General features: G+C 44.7%; 2 protein-coding genes across 9 annotated transcripts; both read right to left on the reverse strand.

Moving 5' to 3' along the window:
• Positions 1-414: 414 nt before the first annotated feature.
• Positions 415-15,756, reverse strand: hycc1 (hyccin PI4KA lipid kinase complex subunit 1). Of its 8 annotated transcripts, none has more exons than XM_055513079.1 (13): positions 15,615-15,756; positions 14,894-15,077; positions 14,592-14,746; positions 10,180-10,261; positions 9,625-9,726; positions 9,273-9,452; positions 8,445-8,525; positions 8,241-8,356; positions 7,530-7,625; positions 6,556-6,672; positions 6,318-6,405; positions 5,292-5,454; positions 415-2,466 (listed from the first exon to the last, which is right to left on the reverse strand). In XM_055513079.1, the coding sequence occupies exons 4-13, from the start codon at positions 10,228-10,230 to the stop codon at positions 1,943-1,945; spliced, it is 1,518 nt and encodes a 505-aa protein (XP_055369054.1). In that variant the 5' UTR covers positions 10,231-10,261; positions 14,592-14,746; positions 14,894-15,077; positions 15,615-15,756; the 3' UTR covers positions 415-1,942. The 8 variants fall into 8 exon arrangements, with proteins under 8 accessions (XP_055369054.1, XP_029023058.1, XP_040928874.1 ...); XM_029167225.2 differs by having other exon boundaries at positions 15,611-15,756; XM_041072940.2 differs by lacking the exons at positions 14,592-14,746; positions 14,894-15,077; positions 15,615-15,756 and adding exons at positions 12,171-12,308; positions 13,134-14,488.
• A 617-nt stretch (positions 15,757-16,373) lies between these two features.
• si:ch73-345f18.3 (uncharacterized) lies at positions 16,374-18,453 on the reverse strand. Its single transcript, XM_029167304.3, has 4 exons — positions 18,251-18,453; positions 17,850-17,925; positions 17,521-17,742; positions 16,374-17,437 (listed from the first exon to the last, which is right to left on the reverse strand). Exons 1-4 carry the CDS (start codon positions 18,299-18,301, stop codon positions 17,040-17,042), a joined length of 747 nt encoding a protein of 248 aa, XP_029023137.1. The 5' UTR covers positions 18,302-18,453; the 3' UTR covers positions 16,374-17,039.
• Positions 18,454-18,478: the final 25 nt, after the last annotated feature.

Genomic DNA, 18,478 nt, shown 5'->3' on the forward strand with positions numbered 1-18,478 from the left:
TAATTTTATTTGAAAATCTAAACTTTAAAAACCTGTCAATAACTGTGATACTGTGATGTTGGTGCTCAGTGAACAACATTGATGTCTATGGCTCAGTTTCAAAAATGAAGTTGCTACTTTCATCACAGTACACGCTGCTCATCCAGGACCTTTTAAGGGTGTATTAAATAAACCAGAGATCTAATAAAAGAATGCAAACGGGTTAATGGCTTCATTCATATGAAATGCCGTGGAAGGTCACGAAGCAGCTCATGCAACGAAGCTGCTCGTTAAGAAGGAACAGGCTAAAGTCTCTGGGGTAGTCTCTAAAGGACTACTCCAGATTCATATGTGCCTGGGTGAAATTATACCACTGAATTAAACGCCACAGAGCTTCAGGGGAAGAAGACTGAATAAAAGCAGAAAGACCACATGTGAAATATACAAACAATTTATTCACAGAAGTTGTAGCACTGAGTTATCTTGAGACAAATAAAAGGCTGATATAAACCAACTTAGTATAATAGTATGAATTATAACAACAGCTTATTTGTTCACATTGTGTAAACCAACGTACAGAAACACGATGATTGTTATTGTCCCACCAAGCTTGGACACAGACAACAGAATACACTTTTGTTTGAGGGATGGGGCAGCTTAAACACTTTACTGATTTACTGTAGGGTGGAGGATGAGGAGGTTTATTCCTTTTTTGGTACAAGACAATGTCACCATGTCTTGTGTTATGACAGCGATGAAGAGAACATCCAGGGGGGAACACATCACCACAGTACTACAAACAGCTGAAATGGCATGTAGAGCATAAGAGAGGGCCAACGCCTTGTTGCTCCACATTCCTATTACAGTGAAGATCTCTCTCATAGGAAAATACCACAGTTGAGAGTCAAACCTCTCATGTTCTTCATATGAAAATAGCAAAACACAACCCGATTACTCTTTTAAGTGCAAAATTCAAAACTTCAATCATACCCACCCACCGGCCCCCCAAATTAAAAAAAGTACATCAATTAACTGGAAGATGGAGTTTTACATATTTCTGCAATTAAAACGCAGCAATTCAAACAAAGTGCCAGATATGAAAGAAGGACAAAAGATATTGCTTATTCATATCAATACTGTGATTGGAAACAGACAACCGATTCTTACTTTACTGTGAACCATTGAGTGGTTGTTTCTGATGGTTTGAGGGAAAACTGTGGACCTCCTTTAGAGAAGCACAACTCAAACTGTTGAATTTGGGTGTTTAGCACAAAAGATGGATAACTGAACAGAAGATATTTGTATTGCTATGTAAAGGGATGTATTCTATTTAAAAAAGCAGTAGAAACAAAATGTACAAGTAGGGGAAACCTTATTCAACGTATCAATGAGCAGCATTTGTTCTAAAAACAACTGTACACACACACACACACACACACACACACACACACACACACACACACACACACACACACACACACACCTTAACAAACCATGTCAAAATCGGGATGGACGTACAAAAAAAGCCATGCAGCGCAACAAACGCCATCATACATCCAGTCCAATTACTTCTCCACACAGTTTTTAGTAATATGTTTTAGGTGCATCCATTTACGACAGGTCGCTTTTGTTCTGGCACAACTTCATGGTAACAGTGCACTACTACAATCAGTAAAGCTGGAAATGGGAGCACCGGCATCGCTGGCCATCAGGCCCAGAGCAGTGGACTCTGCCGGAGGAGAGAGCCAGAGGGAGCGGATGGTGCCCTGGAGGCCTGGGTGGAGCAGGACGACGGGTTGGTTCACAGCACACAGACTGAAAGGATGAAGTTAAAATGGAGCAGAGAAGGCCAGAGTGTTTGATCATGTGTTGTCGTCCGTAGCAGTTGGCATGGCTTGGAGTTCCAGGTCACAGGTGTGGGGTCACAGGATCAGAGGCGACGGTCTAGGTAGTCACGAACAGTTCAAAGGTCAGAGCCGAGGTGCACGCTGATGCTGGGGGAGCGCTGCGCGTGGTTGGGGGCGGGACTCAGAAATCCCACGCCTTCCTCCTGCAGGCTGCACGAGTAGCGGGCAGTGTCGAGGGCGGCGTGGTTGCCGGAGGGGGGGGCGGTACCGCTGGACACCTGCTCGAAGGAGCGGGAGAAGACGGCGCTGGCGGTGCGCGTCAGGCTGGTGAGGGCTCCCGCCTTGGGCACAGATTGGCTGGAGGTGAGCGTCAGTCGCTTGACGGACAGCTCTGCGTTCTCGCTGGCGGCTCGGCCCGTTAGTAGAGGACCCGCTTCCTTGTCCTTGTCCTTGTCCTTGCTGGAGCGGCCCCCGAGCCAGCACTTCTTCATCGCCTTGGCTCCGAGGTTTAACGTGGTGACGCTGTTGCTGATAGTGATGGTGGGCGGGGTCATGTCAGGAACCACCCCACCTGGCCACACCCCTTCATCCACCTCGGAAATATCCATCAGCTCATCCGGGGAACCCAGATCCACTGCGTCTGTGGGACAGACAGATATTGAGCACAAAGAAATGAAATGAATATCCGTAGCACACGGAGTAAAATACATAAATAAATTAACAAGTAACTGTCTTCTCTGTCATCAAGCTTGTTTGATCACATTAACTTATAATTACATACTGCATGGTTTAAGATTACACTGCGTAGGGTTTTGCCTAAACTATAGCTGGATGACAGAGAAGCAGTCCAGCAGGTGGCACCTTCACACACTAATCTCGGTTAACAGGGACATCTTGCTGCTGATGTAAGTTCCAATCCAGCACGTGTTAAGATAATCAGCAACACCCGCCAGGCGACAGTCAGTGGTTTATTGGCAGAGCAGCACCAGCTTTGTCCCAGAGACAGAAGAAAGGAAGACGTGTGTAAAAGCTTCAGTGTGAGAAGGAGCAAAAGTCCAAGAGCAAGAACCTAAAAGGATTTACCGTCACCACACAAAGACGCACACCAACACCTTTCCTGCTGTATCTAAGAGGCACATTACTCACATAAACACACACTTCTAATCTGATGCCGTTGCTGCAACAAAGCACCACTAAACAGCTGATAAACAGACTGATAGGCAGGTCCTTTAAAAATCTGAGGCCAGACTTCGCCTGAGTCATTTGACTTATATAAGACTTTCTGTGAAGGTTGTTCTTGATAACCTGCATATCCTTCCTCAGCTCCTACCTACTAGTCAGAAGGAAGTCATCTGTTTCCAGGCGCAACCACAGTGTGCTTAGAGATATCTTCTATAAAACACAAGATCAAGCCCTAAATAGGAACCGTAACGTTCATCATCATCTGACATCTCAGTTACCTGCAACCTCATTACCAGAATAAAGCTAACTGCTGGACTCAAATATTTATGTATTATATAATAAAATATTAATAATAATAATAATAATAATAATAATAATAATAATAATAATAATAATAATAATAATAATAATAATAATAATAATAATAAGTTATTTATTTCTTGGATCTCAATCAAGGGAGGGGACTAAGAAGCAACCCCTTTAAGTAAGATGATGGAAAAATATTTAAATTCTAAATTTTAAAATATAATATTTGAGCTTGGGCCCCTGACATCCCTCTCACCCACAGAACATCTCACCAAAACATGTCACATCATCCAGCATGGTACATTTCATCATTGAGCCTTTTGATTAGGTTACTGATCTGTTATTCAGTTAGATCCCAAACACCTAATTTGATTTGGAGGAGTCTCAGCGGGATTTTTACATGAGAAAGCTTCAGCCACAAAGGAGAGAGAGTAATAAATGAATGGTGTCAGGTAGACGGATGAGAGGAGTAGTGCAGTTAGGCGGAGAAGGTGGTGGAGCCCAGCGCCAAGAGGTAAAAAGGGAAGGCATTAAGCAGTTTCAGAGCACACCCCCCCCACACACTGTTACCTATGTTACCCCGGGAGTGGGGCAGGGGGAAGGAGGGGCAGGACCTTAGTATTGGCTCCTCCCTGTGGAGGCCGACCCAGAACCCTCATTCTCCACCATCCGCCTGACAGACTTCTGCCTTCTGACCTCCTGACCCCGTGTGCCGGAGTCATGACTTCGAGGGTCCGGGCTGACCTCTGACACGGCGCCCATTATGTCCCCATCAGGCTGGACACGGCCGTCATGGCGCGGCCGCACGGAGTCCCCGTTGGGCATTCGCTCGCCGCTCACACCTGTCACACTGATCTCGGGGATGACCACGCCCCCATGGCCAGCATCACTCTCTACACTCACCTCCTGGGATTCTGGTGGTGTTGGGGGTCCATGGGGGTAGAGGGAAAATACATGGCCATGTATACACAAACACACAGACACGGACAGAGACAACGGTCATGCACACATACATAAAAAAACAACAACAACAGAGGGCCATGTGCACAGGCACACATGACCACAGCAACACAGGACACACAGAGGTAATCAATGTAATGGCAGAAAAATAAAAAGACAAAAATCATAGTGATCAGAGCATAACACAACACAAGTACATGCTACATGGAGATGAAATGGAAGCAGATTTAACATGGGTCACCACTCACCCTTACTAATAATTTAAAATGTAATAGTATCCCTCCATCATCTGCTGCTAACAAAAGCTTCGTGCAGGAATCAGCGGCTCTGACGGGGGCACCGAGGAGCAGGATGCACGAGATGAACACAGGCTGTTGGACCCGAGCTGAAACCTCCTCATTAAACTAGCAAAGGGCTGTAATTTACCTGCCTCATCTGTTCTCCAGGAGCAGAGAAGGGCTCTTGTAATTTGGAAAGTGACACAAGCTGTCTGCTCACCAGATGCTCATTTGGTCTGCGCTATCCTACTGTTGTAAAGCTGGAACTATATAAAACATGACATCTTCTATGTAATAGTCCACTTTTACTGCTGCACACAGCTTCTCATGGGAAATATGATATAATCACTATATCTAGACACTGGTGTCCTGTTTTTTCCCAACCCTGTTATATTAGTTGCACGTCCTCTATATCTGTGACAAATTGTTTGCTCCTCTGTGTCTGTATTGGCTGATCAGACAGGAAGCCAGCTAAGTTGAGGAGAGTCTACAAGCCTGAGTGCTGAAGGATGATGACAACAATGGCTGTTGGATGGTAAATGGTTGGGTGACACACGATGGGGAGTTCTAATCCTCTTCCTCTCTCCTTTGGCAAAGTTTTGATTAATCAAACCTATTTTTAATTATCTTGTTTACAAAATGCTTTGAGAAGCAAGTCTATCGAAGGTGTGAGAGTTCTTCCCATGTTTCATTATAATGAGCTCTAGAAGCTCTCCTTTTTGCTGTGCAGGCGTCTTACCGTGTCTCTTCCAGCGGTGGCCCCTGATTGAGAGTGACGTCACAGCGTTGCGGGAGATCCTGGAGGAGGTGGGTGTGATCTCCACCTGGATGCTCCGCGCACCCTCCTTGTTGTTGCTCTTCAACGCCGCGCCACGCAGCGACGACTTGATGGCATTGCCCACCTGAGAGGCACAAACGGCGGTAATTACTTCAACAAGTTTAAGCTTCAGAGTGCGACACCTCGGAGTGTTACAAAGGGCAAGTGTTAAAGCACTGGCAGACTGCAGCACTGCCTGGAAAAGCTGAATTAATGATGACAGAATGTTCTTAGCGCCTGATTGTTATTGCACAATAATAATCTCTGCAATCGTGCTGGAAATTCAATGGTGGCACTTGCCCCAATGATCATGTAACAGGCGAGTATGTAACATGAGGTACGACTGTATCATAATCACAACACAACATGTCTTTTGTCAGTGCAGCTGCAACGTCACCAGGCTGTGCTGAACTACTGTAGCAGCCACTGCACGCACGCACGCACGCACGCACGCACGCACGCACGCACGCACGCACGCACGCACGCACGCACGCACGCACGCACGCACGCACGGATATTTAAAACCATCCAGTGTGTTTTCCTGACATTTATACACAAAGATTAGCATTCATTCTAAAAACACATTTTAAACTCTGGTACCACACTGATAAATGCAAATCGAAATGCCACGGGTTCTGATTGTTGCGGTGGAGTATACCTTGACTTGTGTAGCAAGAGTGTGAGCTTAGCTTCAATCCTCTACTCCCTGGGCCTTAAGGATTACAGCTTAACAGAGCAGAGTGGAAAGCATGTAAATAATCTAGTGGGATTACACTCTGCTAGCACAGTGTGCTGTGCATGAATCAAAACCAAGGGGGCAGCTTGTGGATCTAAATCACGTGCTCTCTCACACACACACACACACACACACACGCACATGAGTTTAAACCACAGAGCCTTGAGGGGAAATGTGACAGTAGCAGGAAAAAATAATATTTGTTCACCCACCAGCAGTGCTTCAGGGAACAACTCTAGCTGGGCTCGATAAAGGAGATCATCTAGAGCTTTGGATCCCAGTTCAACTTCACCATTACACCTACACACAAACAGAAATTGTAAAGATTGTCACTGATTTCAACAGAGAAGTCCAGTCTCTTATACAGGCAGGTATGTTGTAGATCAAATGAAAGAACTGCGATGGTAAAGTTCAACAGTGAGACTGTCGTGATCGAGTGTGTACACTCACAAGGCATAATGTATCCCTGTGATGAGCTGAACCAGGAACTCTGACGTGACTGTCAGTCGAGTGCTAATGCCTTTGTAGCGCCGCATCTGTTGCCTTGGGTAACCACATATACAGACCCTGGAGGATAAAACAACACAGAAGCTTCATTTAGGGAATCCACTCCGTTAATAGGTTTGGCTGTAGCTCCATTAAGGCAATTTACTTCCCTGTGTTGAGAGAATATAAAAATCAATAATGAACAAACAACTGTTGAAAATAAACAAGTGCACATGAACACACACACACAACACACACACAAAATGCAGGCTCTTGTTGGTAATTGTTTACTCCATTAGAGAGAGGAATAAAAACTTATGAATAGTTTCACAAGGCAATTAAAGTATTAAGTTTTTAAGCATAACAGCAAAGAGGAATTAAATAAAATAGAGCGGTTGGAGCCGACGCATGAGAGCAAATCAAAGCTGAAGACTTCTCTTTAGCTCCGTGTTTATTAGACCAGTGCTTGGCTGCAGTTGGCCGGTTTCCAGAGCCACTGAGCTGGGATGTGCACACATTGCAACTCTTTGCCGAATAGCAGTATCTTGGCACTCGCTGGCAGGAAAGTCTATAAGAGGATCAGATAAGCGGGCGCTTGCAAAACGGTGAGTGTGTGATTGTGCACATGTCTTTCGAAGTTTGCGTGGACACATTTCAGCTTAAAACCACCATTGACACATTGCAAAGACATCAGAGATCCTCATTTCACTTGTTTGCAGGTTGTTTTAGATTTAGGTTCAAACAGGCTAGAGTCAGAAGAATAAATTCTACACAAAACTAATAAGTGACAGTGTTCATAAAAATATCAGTCATAACAAAAGGAATGAAACAAAGGTCACGTCGTATAAACTTAGTTTGTGAGGATAAAGCGTTTGTGACAAATATCGCCCACCGGCTGATGCAGGGCATCGAGATATGCTGGTATGTTTGCGTTTTACCTGGAGCTGAGCTGGCAGAGCGACTGCAGGGAGGTGGAGGTCATGTAGCTCAGAGCAGCGTTGTAGCACAGCAGCAGGAAGGTCAACACTTCGAACCTCAACGAAATGAACACACACTTAAAATAGAGCACAGTGCCTGTAACCACGTCACGACATGAGATGTGAACCAAAGTTTTTCAAAGCGCAGAACAGATATTATGTAGACACTGTACCTGCTGTCTATGCTGTATATAACGATACTCCTTGACAAGTGGACTAACAGTGTTTAACAATCTGGTCCCATTTTAGGTCATATTTATACAGAATACACAAAACTCATGCTGAATATCTCTATTAGATCATAAAAAGTGGCCAGGCCTCATTTAAAAAACCCTGAAGCAATCTAGCAACTTCAAATGCAGCCAAGAAAAGACGAGAGCCTCGGGCCCTCGCTGAAATAAAAACACTGCAGAAAATAATTAGTCACGGCAGCAAATAAACTCACATCAGCACATGGGCCTGATTTTGAAGAGAGGACGGAATCTGATGCACTTCAAACAAATCAAATAGTCCCACCATTCTCTGATTGTAAACACTCTTTCAGGTGCGCTGCTATTTTAGGTTGGGTTTGGTTAATTCTGAGCAGCCTGCTACCAGGATAGCCCACTATCTCCACCCTTCTGACACGTCACCACCTTCCCTAGAGACAAGTGCGCCCGTCGAGCCTCTTACCTGTTCTGTGCTGTGAAGTTCTCTCTCTGAAGGTGGGGCCCACTGTACACCACCCTGCTCAGGCCATGATTGGCCAGAGCCCCCTCGGTGAGTGCCATGGAGCCGATAGCTGAAGGCTGGAAGTGAGAACAGAAAGAGAGGACTTCAATTGTCTGTGTTTTAGCAAAAGATAAATAAAAGTGTGCACTGTTTAATGGTTCATACCTCGTGATACACTGAAGGTTTCGAGAGCGACGGGACGGTAAAAGATAACACTTTACTTTGTCCATCTTTATCAACTATTTCCTGTAAAAGAGAAAAGCAGGAGGACAAAGATAAAATAATTCTGTGGGCGAGAAAAATGGAGGCTTTTTTCCCCCCATGAGTGAGCCCTAAACCCCCGAAGAGGGTGTGATTACTGCTTTAAGCGCATTCATTTGCTATGTGTGGGTGTTTGTGTGTGGACCTCAGGGGCTGCATTTCCCCACTGACTCTGCTCCCACACACACAACACACAGGTCTGAGTGTCCCCTGTGTGCATGTTAATGTCAAACAGATTAAAGGGAGTTGAGTGACAGCTGACCTATTCTGCTATTCAGAGCGGAAGTTAGGGGATGCTGCACTTTCCCGATACACAGATAAAAACAGGAGGAGTAATTACCGGCTCTGGAATCATTCTATGGGACATTAAAAGCCGTTTGAGGAACTAGCTCATCCATATTGTGTATTTGCCAAGTCACTATGTTTCACTTCTGCTATTTCTAACCAGTATTTCCTGTTGCCGTCTACGCAACGCCGACAAACAAGGCAGAAAGGGTATAAAGCAATCAGTTAATGCACATGATGCAGATCCCAGACATAGCTGAGTGGCTAAGTCCCCTGCTTCACTACACCCACTTGCAAAAGGATCAAGGATAATACACTGGAAACATTTTACTGTTGAGAACAAGTGCAGCTCTCCTCTACAGATGAATAAACCAACAGTTATGTGCTGAAGATGTAAATGCTGGGGCACACATGCAAAGCCCCCATCCGCCTCCTCTCCACCCCTACCAGGTTGTAGATGCCCAGCAGCAGGGCTTCGATGCAGCCGGAGGTGTGTGGGTCTCTGGCTGCGCTGGCCGACAGGAGGCTCCACAGGAGCTCTGGCAGGAACTGCAGCGTGAAGCGCTGCAGCTGCGGCTCGCCGCTTCGGTAAAACTCAAACAACTGGTGACACACGGGCTCCAGCAACTGGGAAGAGGCAGAAGAGAGAGTCAAAGGGAAAAAAAACTGAGACACATACAGAGAGGATAACAAATATCACAAGGAGGAGTAACGGCAGTAGGTGGGAACAGTGTGAAAAATGGGGACTGATGCTGTTACAAGAACAAAACATCAAAACCATAACAGCATGTGCACGTACGTCGCTGTAGTTCTCTCTGATTACTTTGTAGAGTGCAGGGACCAGGGCTCCTTTGTCTTTTAGTGAGGCAGCATAGGTGGACACAGCACTGTCAGGGAGGGTCTGAAACACGCAGAAGTTTGATGCATCAGTTAGTCTAACCACAACTATGAATAACACAGCATGAGGATTAGAGAAGGGTCCTGGTACCTGAAAGCAATAACTGTGGCTACTGTCATGATTAATGCTGAATGCAGTGTTTTTGAACTGGAGAGTCAATGGAGCTTAAAGTTTTATAGCTATAGTTTTGGAACATATCTGAAGACGTCACATTAAATTACACCAAGTTAAACAACAGGTCCGCCCTCAAACGTTCACACAGGAAAACCTCATCTGCTACTTTATTATCACACTTCACAGCGGCTTTGCTTTGGGAGTAGCAGTCTAGAAATAAAGCACTGGAGACACCGTGTTTTGTATGTGCGAGAAGAATAAATTGAATAGTGCAGCAGAGAAAGTGCAGCATACTGATCATGGATGCCTCCAATAACACACACACACACAATAAAACAGTACCTTATATTCTGACAGCCATTCCTCCACCACTCCTTGGTCCATAGCCAACATGTTCCCTCATCTGCCGTGGAGTCGCCTCTACCTGGGAGGGAGAAGAAACTCTAAATCACAAGCTGCACAATGATGGAAAACAGAGCAAATATATATTTATCCACACGTACAAGCAGTCACAGTGTGACAGAGGCTCGGTCCATGCTTGCCAAGCCCTCTCTTAGTTGGGATTCTGCTAGAAATGTTGGACTGCAAGTGGCAAACAATGGCGTGCCAGCGGTGAGCAGTGAATGCACACGCTCCAGGCATCGGTTCAATACTCCGAGTAGCAAAGAAGCATACGTCTGTCCTTCCCGCTCGCTCCGCTCCCGCTTCTCTCTCATTCCTCTCCAGACACACACCTCTGCAGCAAGTACCTAACCTATTCTCAACTCAGGCTGACAAATCGAAAATCACCCACACAGAGAATCCTGGCTGGCGTCGCTGTTGGAGTGCAGATGAAAAAAATATATATAAAAATTGTGGCCCCGGCATCATTTAGAGGGTTGTTGAACAGGCGGTACAGACAAAGTAAATGAAGCTGGTACCTGCCACAACCGATCACCAAGGGTTAAATACTATGATTACATGCAATGCTCATCCATCGCTGCCTCCACCCTTATTTGTTAGTATTTATATCACACACACTGTTCAGCTCAATCTTTCCACCATCACATATTAACTTCTCTCTTTCCTCTTCCAGGCGTTCAACCTGTCTTCACCTGCTTTAGCACATTTTCTGACAAACGGCTAATGTTTTCCTGCTGTATCTCTTCATGTAGCCACAGCCATGACAAAAAGAAAAGCACGAGTACATATTTAGCAACTCACTAAATAAATGAATAAACACTTTATAGAGCTTCAGGCCAGAGCAGTGCCAAAGACATTCCAGTTGAACCCAAGTATTTAATTTCCTTCCTAGGCCTCCGACGCCTTGAGATCACATTAACCAACACCACACGCAGGCTGTCGGTGGCTGTCTGACCAGAGAGTGGAGAGGAGGAGGACAGCGTCTCCATCCACGCGTCTCTGATGAACACCTCCGTTTTACACCAGCGATCTGCTTTCACTGTGGGCTAAGTCGTGTCTGCGCCTACAACAGCCAGCACAAGGCTACGCCGGTTGCTGAATGTCCATGTTTGGTGTGTCTGCTAACAGAAGCCGAGGAAGAGAGAGAGAGGAGGACGTCCTTCTATGTGCACACTATGTGCAGGAACATGTGCTCAGATTTAGGCCAACCATGGTATATTTGTGCCACTGAACGCCATCTATCAAAGCAAGTGGAAGAGTTTTAGGAGTAAAAATGCATCTCTGTGGCTCAGCTGTGAAAATGTAATGCAAATGCATTGAAATATAAGATATTTCATGTATGGTATATTTAATTGTGTGTTGATGGTTCATGTTTGTCTTCCTTGTCCCACTCTCTCCCACCACTCAGGCGCCCACACATCATTTTTCTCTCTCCCCATCTTGCCTGCATCCTAATCTGTCTTTCACACATCCAAAGGCTTTATTGTGAATTAATGCCAGCGCTTGGTCCCTCCATAGCAGCCAGGTGTCTATTTATGGAGTGTACCAATGACAGGAATGACAAGAGGGGAGGGGAGCCACGCACTCATTAAATGGGGAAGGATTATAAAGCAGAATAGCCACCATTTTGGAGAAATTAGTCTTTTGTGGCAGTCTGTTGTTCTGCTCACTCTCTCTAATAAGTAGGACAGATATGTCTAAAGCCAGCATGTAGATCTTAAGGGCAGGTTTCAGGCATAGAAATAAAGAAACAAAGGCTGTGATTAGACTGTGGATGAGTCAGCCTTGTAAGAGGATGGCTTCTCCTCCCACAGAGTCACTTTTTACCCATTAACTTTGCCTTACTGGTGCCCAGGGCATGGCATCTGTATCATCAGCATCACAGAGATACTTGGAATCCTAAATGAGCAGCTGTCTGCCATAACACCCACCTAAGAGAGAGTTGCTTCCTATCTGAGCGCTGGGCAGGAAGGCAACCTAAAGCCATAAGCAGAGGATGGACCAGGGCGGGCAGAGTGGATGGAGTCTCCCTTTAAATTGTCCCATCTTGTCTTGAAAACCATTGAAAACTACATGTAGACAGCAAGAAGAAAGTTTGATAGCTATTATTGAAAGACTCTCGAAAATTATAGTTCCGGGTGAAACTGCATTCAAATCACCAGGCAAGAAAATTGAAAATTGATCCAACATTGGACCACACTTGGTCTGTCTCTATGTTATTACCCCCTCACAGATCAATAAAAGAATTTCATTCGAGTCAGAGAAAGTGCTGAGCAAATGATGCAGCAGCGCAACCAAAGTTGACCAGCACAAACGCACATGCACGAATAAATCTGTACAAAGAAGAAGTGGCAGAACAAGTCTGACAAGCACAAATAACAACCTAACACTGTGAAGCTTAAAGGCAGTGAGGCAGCGCATACGTGTTCATTTAACTGTTCTTTTTCTCAAAAAGTATAAAGGAACTCATGTACTTTACAGAGTTGAAGGATGAACCCAAAGCATAAACTCCCAGAAAGAATGACGGCAGCACTATCAATGAACTGGGAGTGTTCAAAAGCTAGAAAAATGCTGAGAATCGAGACACGAGTCTAACTTGTGTTTGAAATAAACTCGTTATTGGGTGACAATGGGAAATGTGTGGTGTATTGCATAAGTGTGTGCAATGCGTTTGTTCAACATCTGGTTTGACAAAACCTGTTCCTGTGAGCTGCAGTTGACAGATCAATTTGTATGAACATACACCCACTCGTTAGCCTTAAAATCTCTCACACAAACACACACACACACACACACACACACACAATTGCAAAGTCCCACACACACAATTCCAAAGTCCCACAGCTTGTCTGACAACTTCTTCCAACACAAACAAGTCCTTAGAGATTACGTACCTAATTTTTGATACAAGTGTGCTTTATCCCGACAAGGTTACTGGAAAACACCTGAGGTAAGGACACCAGCGACTTCCCACCACGCCGAGCAGGCAGCCCCATCAAAACACAACCATGTCCTTGTGTGTTTAGTAATGAAAGGAGAAAAACAAGGTCCGAAAAAGTTGGCAGGCGAGAGGCCAAGTGATCCCATCCCAGATGATGACCTCATTCCCTGTTACAGACATGCTTCGGAAACTTTTTTCAGGAAGTGAGTGGGCCAATAAGAACGACGGCTTGAATGGAGAAAAGAAAGAACAGAGGGAGAACGATGAAGTGGGTGGTTTTGAGAGTGACAAAACTGCCTCGGCTGCTTTTTCCTGTGGCGCAGGGTGCAAGTCTCACAAACCAGCGGTTACAGCCAGTAATAAGCTTCCGAGGAACAAACACTAGTAGAAGAAGGGAAGCGGTGAAAATCGATAAACTCTGCTGAAATGAAGCCAAACAACCCAAAGCCTCATGTGCTGACTCAATCCTTAAAACAGGCACACCCAAACCAGTAACTGTTAAACCACTCTAACCAGTCATAGGCATGAACTACAAAAATGTCTCCACCCAACCTACAGTATCCAAACTAGACCAGCTGGTAACCGCCGACAAGCTAAAGCGGTGACTAAAACTTGTTTCATCCTGAAAGGAAGAAACATATCAAGGAAAGAAAAAGCAGAACCTCTAATAAGTCGAGAGCTCAGCTTGACCCAACACCGTATACACTGCACATGGCAAGAGTGAATAACTCTGTTTATCTGTCCCGCTGGTTAACCCATTTTTTCCCGCTGTCTGATGGTATCTTCTTTATTTGGACTATCTGCGGTCAAGCGTGTTCATCGTCACCTCCCGCCTTCAACAGCAGGATGCTGGTAGCTTGGAGGAAGGGGAAGAGGATCTGCTTCTCGGCCTCTGTGCTCTTTCTCTCAGTTGACCGCACACGTAACATTGAGCCGCCTGCAGCAAAGTATACAGTATAAGTAAAAAAAAAAAAAAAAAAAAAAGAGTTTGGAGTTTTTGTGTATGTGATGCCTGCTGCAGAGGGAGACAGAAAAATCTGACAGGGAGGAATCCTCTTAGGCCTACTCTCTCTCCTCCATTGCCTCTAAGCCAGTGATGCATCTTCTCCTCCAATTTCCTCTCTTCCTGCAGTGAGTGAGCCTGAGAGGACCTATCAGTACAATTTGCCCATTTAAACATTGTTATCTCCTCTGTTTCCCTCAATTTGCCTCTATTTCTCAGGGCTAGCAGGTTTTCATACCAGATCCTTCAGAATCTTTTAATTTGCCTTTGCCGCATTAAAATGCTTTTCGCTGCAAAATATGCTTCATTCACAAGGTTTTCCAACAAGCTCTACATGTGCTGCATGCGGTGTTATCTGTTGCACTAAAATATGCTCACAACAGGGAAATCAGTGTATGTGTAGTTCACCTGTACTGTTTATGCAGGTGTAGGCTTAAGTGGAAGTCATGCAACCGTTTTTGTTCCTCAAATGACTCATGCAGCTCGTGGGTGACTCTAGCTGTGATTCCGAGTGACAGCGGAGCCGGCGCCGGGCTTCTTGCTCCACGACTTCCCAGGCTTTACTGTCAAAAAACATCAAGAGCCACAGGAAACAAACCGCCACAGATGCCACACATTAACAAGCATGCGGATATATTTACACACACACACACACACACACAACTACATAAGCACACATCCTGATGACACGGCAGCGCACATCCACTCACCCAACAAACCGGTCTCCTGCTAAGAAGCAAGAACTCTCCCTAATGACAAAGCCCTTTGCAGATGACACACAGTCCAGAACGAGGCTGCTCCAAGTTCGCACAGGGAAGTGAGGACATTGGAGGCATCAAACTCAACAGCGGGACTGCAGAGGAGCCCCGTGACGAAGCTTCACACGTCCAACAACTGGACAAATCCCACGACAAAAAAATCAAGGCATTACTTAATCAACACACAGTGGCTGCAAAAACGTCTCACACACAAATCAGCTGAGGAATCTCACCAAGGTCTTGGTAACAAGGTCCTGACAAACCACCCCACCCACACATAAAGCCTGATAAAGTCAAGTGCAAAGTCTGCCTCTAGAACGTGTGGCTGAGACTCATATAAGATGGTCGAAGCCCAAAGATCTATTATTTCATGTGACACAGCTAATTGAGCTTAGTAACAGTCCCCTTCCACATGCACTGTCAACCAGCTAGTTTCCCACCGGGCTTTTAATCTACGCGGGGTTCCGCCTCAAAGCACCAGTAGCTCGGCGGCCGCCACAACTTTCCCCGCCGCATAGTCCGGCGTGTTTGTGAGGCAGCATTTGCCAAACACTGCAAGTTAATTCCGGGGCTCGCTGAATGACTTCGAGCTGTCACCACAGCTGCTTACAGATTAGCTCGTTAGCTAGCTCGTCCGCGGCGCGACGCTGGGGAAGTTGCTGCACTTACTGACATGCTATCTGCGGAGTTCCCGGTAGCGCTGCCCTCGGTCGTCCCGACCCGACGAGTGAACGGCTGCCGCCCCGCTATTCCATAAATCCCCTCAATAATTCAACAACATCAGCTCCTTCCATCTTCATTACTTTCTCTACTCATACTACCTTAGGCGAGGGAACGTGATCTCCGCAGAGTGACAGGCGCCGCAGCCAATGAGAGCGCGCGATACAATCCGTCGGCCACGCCCTTAAAATGCAACAGCCAACTGCGCGCCTCGAATACATAATTTCCAAGATCAAGGTGGGTTGTCGCTGTCAGGCTTTGCTCTTTGACAGTGAGGCGCTTTACTAAAGATGCTATCAATGAATTATATAAGTAATTTATTAATAGTTGGCAGATGAATGCATTGTAACATTATATACATTAGCAAGCGAATGCAGTGATCTGTAAATTATGTTAGATTGATTTTGACCTTTGATCATTGTGTCACAATAATAGATGGTCTGTGAGAGTATTATTAACACAGGATGCCTGACTAAAAGATAACTAAGTTTACTAAATTTACTTTAAAATGTTTTCAATTATTTATAACATGATGTTTTAGTTGTTAGTTTTTATAATGTTCTTGGAATGTCTTTCTGTAGGGTCAGGGAACCTTACTGTATAATGTTCTTTTAGCAGCAAAACATTCCCTAAACCTGTATAAAAACATTCCAGGAACCTTTTAAAGATTAGGGTGACACATTGTTTTATGCAAATTAAAGCTGCTAAACTCTAGATTTTAGTCATTTAATAGGTGCAATGGGCTTTAGAGGGTAATAAACAGCTCCACCTGAGTGCTACATTTACATTAATGATCACCACAATCCTCCAGTTCAGTTTACATTCCAGCCATATTGTGTCCAGAATAAAAGAAATGAATGTAATGTAATTTACTCAATGAATAGTGTATCTCAAAGCCAAAGAATTGTATTTTTCTCCGCCAATATTTGAAAAACCCTGCGTGTCTAATCTGGTACGCATTCCATAAAATGTGATAACTAATTATGGTTTTGGGGAAATTTGAATTTATGAAGAGCAGTTTCTTCCAGAACGGCTTAATCTGTCGCAAATAAAAGAAAAACAAGCTGTTCTAACAGTAAAGTGAGCCTACAACGCCCCCTAATGTTAACTGGTACACTTACATAGTTTACAACTGTTCACATGAACAAATATACATTATAATACATGTATTCCATTATAGGCTTAGAATTGCATTTCAAATATGATTGCCAGTCTTTATGTCCTTAAAATAAACAGAAACAGGCTGAAAAAAGGCCAGCAATACAGTAACACCAGCTGTGTTTACTCTACCTATCTACGTCCAGGAATGTGTATACAGTAGTCTTCTTCCATAATTAAAATCTGACATTTAACACATTTAAAATGTGCATACACTACACTACAAATAATTCCCTGCAATCTGTGCAGCTTCAACGAAAACCTCTCCAGCTTGCTGTCTGTATTTCATAGAAAGATCTTTTGCTCTCCTCACTTCCTTCATGTTCTCCTCCAGGTTTTCATTCAGTCGCCCTCGCTCCTGATAAGACGGTGTTGCCTCATTCACCCGATTAGACATTTGATCGCGGCTTCGGAGCAGCCACCCTATCAGCTCTTGAAGAGTGGTCCCCTTTGAGATAGTGGCTTTGGCACGTTCACAAGTGCCTCTCAGTTCACTCTGAGCTGTCCTCAGGCATGGAGGCAGCATTTTCGCTTCACTTTCATCTTCCAAGCCAACAGGGACCACACTAAGGTAGAAGTCATAGCCTCTCATTTTGAGAGAGATCCTATATGAGGCATCTGTAAGTGCAGACAGATGAGGATTTATTTATTTTGTTGCTCCCACCAGTGTTTTGATCAGCACCTTAGACAGCGTCACTCACTGTGCTCATTTCTGATCTTCCCCAGACATTCAGAAAAGGACAGGGTGTCTCTGTGGGCACAGCCGTATGTGTGCCGCAGGTTGTCGATGTGTCCAACCATGGCCTCATAGCATTCCTGCTGCTCATTGAAGGTCTCAGCCATGTCCGAAAACCTTTTGTCCAAGTCTGGCACACACACCCGTCTCATCAACAGCCTCCCAGTCCGACTCACACTCTGTGCTTCTATGAATGAATAAATAAATCACACACAAAGACGCATTTAGCACAGAATAATATGCGTAAAATCATTTTCACTGAAAAATCACAGATATGAGAGAAACATATCCCACTGTGTGATGGAAGGGTTTGCCTGGCTGATCCAGCCTCATTCGCGTCAGATGACTTGGACTCCAGGAGAGGCTGCCTCTGTAATACATCATTTCATGCATGTACATGACATGACAATATATGTTGTTACAGTATGACTTACAGTTCTAACTTTAACTGCTCTTTAGATACTCCTTTGAAAAAATGAAAATATGTGTCTAATATCTTGGTGGTTATTTGCCTCAAAGCATAAATGCATGAAAGTGTTTACTACTTTACTTCTTGTTTATTCCCACATTCCACTGGGTCAATCCAGTAATGAAAGTAAAGCAGAGCAATACGCAGCTTTCTCGTCTGAACTCTATGAAACAACAACAATTCATACTAACATTTACACAAAACTCCATTCGATGTAAAAACATACCTCGTTCTCGGAGTCTTCAGTAAAGAAGCAGCAGCAAAGAAAACGGAGCATTTTCCGCAGCCCTGGTGTCTCTCAATTTGTTTTCAGGTCACTTAATTCTGACAATAAACATTTGTGCCCCTCATTTCGTCAACGTCACGCGACTTCTATCTGATAAACTTTTCTTCCTGGTTATGTTTTAGATGACATGCCCTGACAGACAGGTACGAGCAGGTGAGCTGTAGCAAG

The sequence above is a fragment of the Betta splendens genome, chromosome 11, assembly GCF_900634795.4.
Source record: "Betta splendens chromosome 11, fBetSpl5.4, whole genome shotgun sequence".
Taxonomy (NCBI): Eukaryota; Metazoa; Chordata; class Actinopteri; order Anabantiformes; family Osphronemidae; genus Betta; species Betta splendens.

Bases quoted from the DNA above. Each gene is read 5' to 3' on its own strand.
- hycc1 (XM_029167224.2), bottom strand. From the start codon at position 10,230: ATGTTGGCTATGGACCAAGGAGTGGTGGAGGAATGGCTGTCAGAATAT. The intron at 7,626-8,240 runs GTAAGAGGCTCG...CATTTCGTTGAG, and splicing joins AACTTCACAGCACAGAACAG to GTTCGAAGTGTTGACCTTCC. The intron at 5,455-6,317 runs GTGGGTGAACAA...TGTGCCTCTCAG, and splicing joins TGTTCCCTGAAGCACTGCTG to GTGGGCAATGCCATCAAGTC.
- si:ch73-345f18.3 (XM_029167304.3), bottom strand. From the start codon at position 18,301: ATGCTCCGTTTTCTTTGCTGCTGCTTCTTTACTGAAGACTCCGAGAAC. The intron at 17,926-18,250 runs GTATGTTTTTAC...GATGTATTACAG, and splicing joins CTGAAGACTCCGAGAACGAG to AGGCAGCCTCTCCTGGAGTC. The intron at 17,438-17,520 runs GTGAGTGACGCT...CTGCACTTACAG, and splicing joins GAAGATCAGAAATGAGCACA to ATGCCTCATATAGGATCTCT.